Below are 2159 nucleotides of genomic sequence, written 5' to 3' on the forward strand. Positions count from 1 at the left end.
ATTACGAGATACGGTTGGAACAAAAAGGGTATTATACAAATCCAAAAAATAACCAGTATCAAGTTTTAAACGATAGGTTCCAATAGATAAAACTTCAGAGGAAATCTGGTTTGCCATAAAAATGAAACGTTCAGTCTGACTTGGGTTTCGTCTTGAAACAAAGCCCTGCATCGTTTTAGAAACATGAACATTAGCGCCCGTGTCGAGCCACCAAGTGTTAGAAGGAATTTTAACAAGATTTGATTTGAAACATACAAGAGCTAACTGCTCACCTTTCTTTTCGAACCAAGCCTTACGTTTTGGACAATCTGCCTGAAAGTGTCCAGTCTTTCTACAAAAAATGGCATCTGAATTCCTTCTTCTTAATATGAACCTGGGGAGCTAAAGCAGGTTCATGATTCTTTGATGCGACAACTTTCTTACCTTTCTTGGGCTTCCAATTCTTTCTTTTCACTTCTTGAGTAACAAGATAAGTAGAGAAATTTTCTTGCTGTCTTAACCTTGTCTCCTCTTGAACTAATATACTAGATAGTTCATTCACATTCCATTGTTCTTTCAGTGAATTATAATTCATCCGGAATGGTCCATACTGAGGAGGCAAAGAATTCATAATAAAACGAATAAGAAAAGGCTCCTCTACATTCATACCAAGTACCTTAAGTCTCGCTGCAATGTTAGTCATTTCAATTAAGTGCTCTTGCATACCTCTCATACCGTCATACTTTATGGTAGTGAGTTGAGCCATTAGCGTGCCAGCTAGAGACTTGTCGCCTGCACGAAATCTCTCCTCAACTGCATTAATGAAGTCTTTAGCATTATCAGTTTGAGGAAGGGATGACTTTATATTGCTTGCAATAGTCATTCGCATAAACATCATGCTTAGTCTGTTCGATTTTTCCCAAGTGTCAAACAAATTTTTCTCATCAGTGCTACTTGATACATTTAGAGTAGCAGGTCTATCAGACATAAGGGCTCGATCCATATCAATAACACCTAAAGTGAACTTGACATGTTCGCTCCATTCTGAAAATTTTGAGCCAGTAAGCAAGGGAACAGACGCAGCTTGCGAATGTAGGGATATCGGCGCAGATACTGCAAACATTTAGACAATATACTATAAGCAAGTTAACTATATCAAAATTTATCCTTTGGGTCTAAATTAAGATATATACCATACCTTTCATCATTTAAATACCATACATAAATGAGTCCATTAGTGTATCGTTTAACCACAAAAGGGTTCATCACCTTTGGGAATAGAACCAATTTGATTAGACGGTACAAAGCATTAACAATAATATTCAATCAACTTGTAATTCTTCCTTGGAAAAATTACACGTTATCCAAGTAGTTTAATGCAAATTACTCGACATAAGTTTGAACGTTAATTAATTAACCTTCTTAAATATGTATTATTAGTTCAAAAGTCACTTCGGCAACCATTTTAACTAATTATACATATCATGGTTAAAAAATTTCTTTTATGTCAAACTTTCATTTAAAACTTAGATAAAAGAAAACTTACATATACTTCATTATTTGACTATAACAAAACTTCAATTAGCCAACATAATGAACTTTAATATTGTCTTCTTAGAAGTTCTAAAATTAACCTTTAGGTAGTTTTTATCGAAAATTCTTAAGGCGATAAAAACACATAAAGAAAGGTTCTCTTAAATCAAAACCAAATTTATTAGAGGTTTGTACTAACTTTGAACCAACACAAAAGAAGCTTTTATGAAACTAAATGAGTTCTTGAATACAAAGGATTTTAAGTTTCAAAAATCAATCATGTAGTTTCATTCTCCATATTTCCAATTTGGCAACAAAACATAGATTAAAACTCGATAATTTGCCAAACCGATTTTGAACAAACATGAAGTCCACACCCGTAGCTCTGATACCACATGTTTTACATTCTTTAGTAGTGTTCATGAGACAAGTTAGCAATTCAAAAAATTCTCATGAAAACACAAGAATCTAGGGACTCATGTTTGTCACAAAATCAATATGGAAATATGAACATTAGGTAATTATTAACATGAAATAATTACATACTTTTCTACATTATAGAGATTAGAAATAACTTCTTACTAGAACCAATATAAGCTCCTTTCTTGAATAAGCTTAACTCCTTAATTCTTTACTTACTAGAAGAT

General features: G+C 33.1%; 1 protein-coding gene across 1 annotated transcript; it reads right to left on the reverse strand.

Annotated features, from left to right (window-relative positions):
• Nucleotides 1-331: 331 nt before the first annotated feature.
• On the reverse strand, nt 332-1184 carry LOC147566363 (uncharacterized). Its single transcript, XM_086654341.1, has 2 exons — nt 1178-1184; nt 332-1092 (listed from the first exon to the last, which is right to left on the reverse strand). The coding sequence occupies exons 1-2, from the start codon at nt 1182-1184 to the stop codon at nt 332-334; spliced, it is 768 nt and encodes a 255-aa protein (XP_086510467.1).
• Between the last annotated feature and the right edge of the window lie 975 nt (nt 1185-2159).

This window comes from Eschscholzia californica, unplaced genomic scaffold (assembly GCF_041429995.1).
Source record: "Eschscholzia californica isolate CP2 unplaced genomic scaffold, dmEscCali1.0.p SCAF_1, whole genome shotgun sequence".
NCBI lineage: Eukaryota > Viridiplantae > Streptophyta > Magnoliopsida > Ranunculales > Papaveraceae > Eschscholzia > Eschscholzia californica.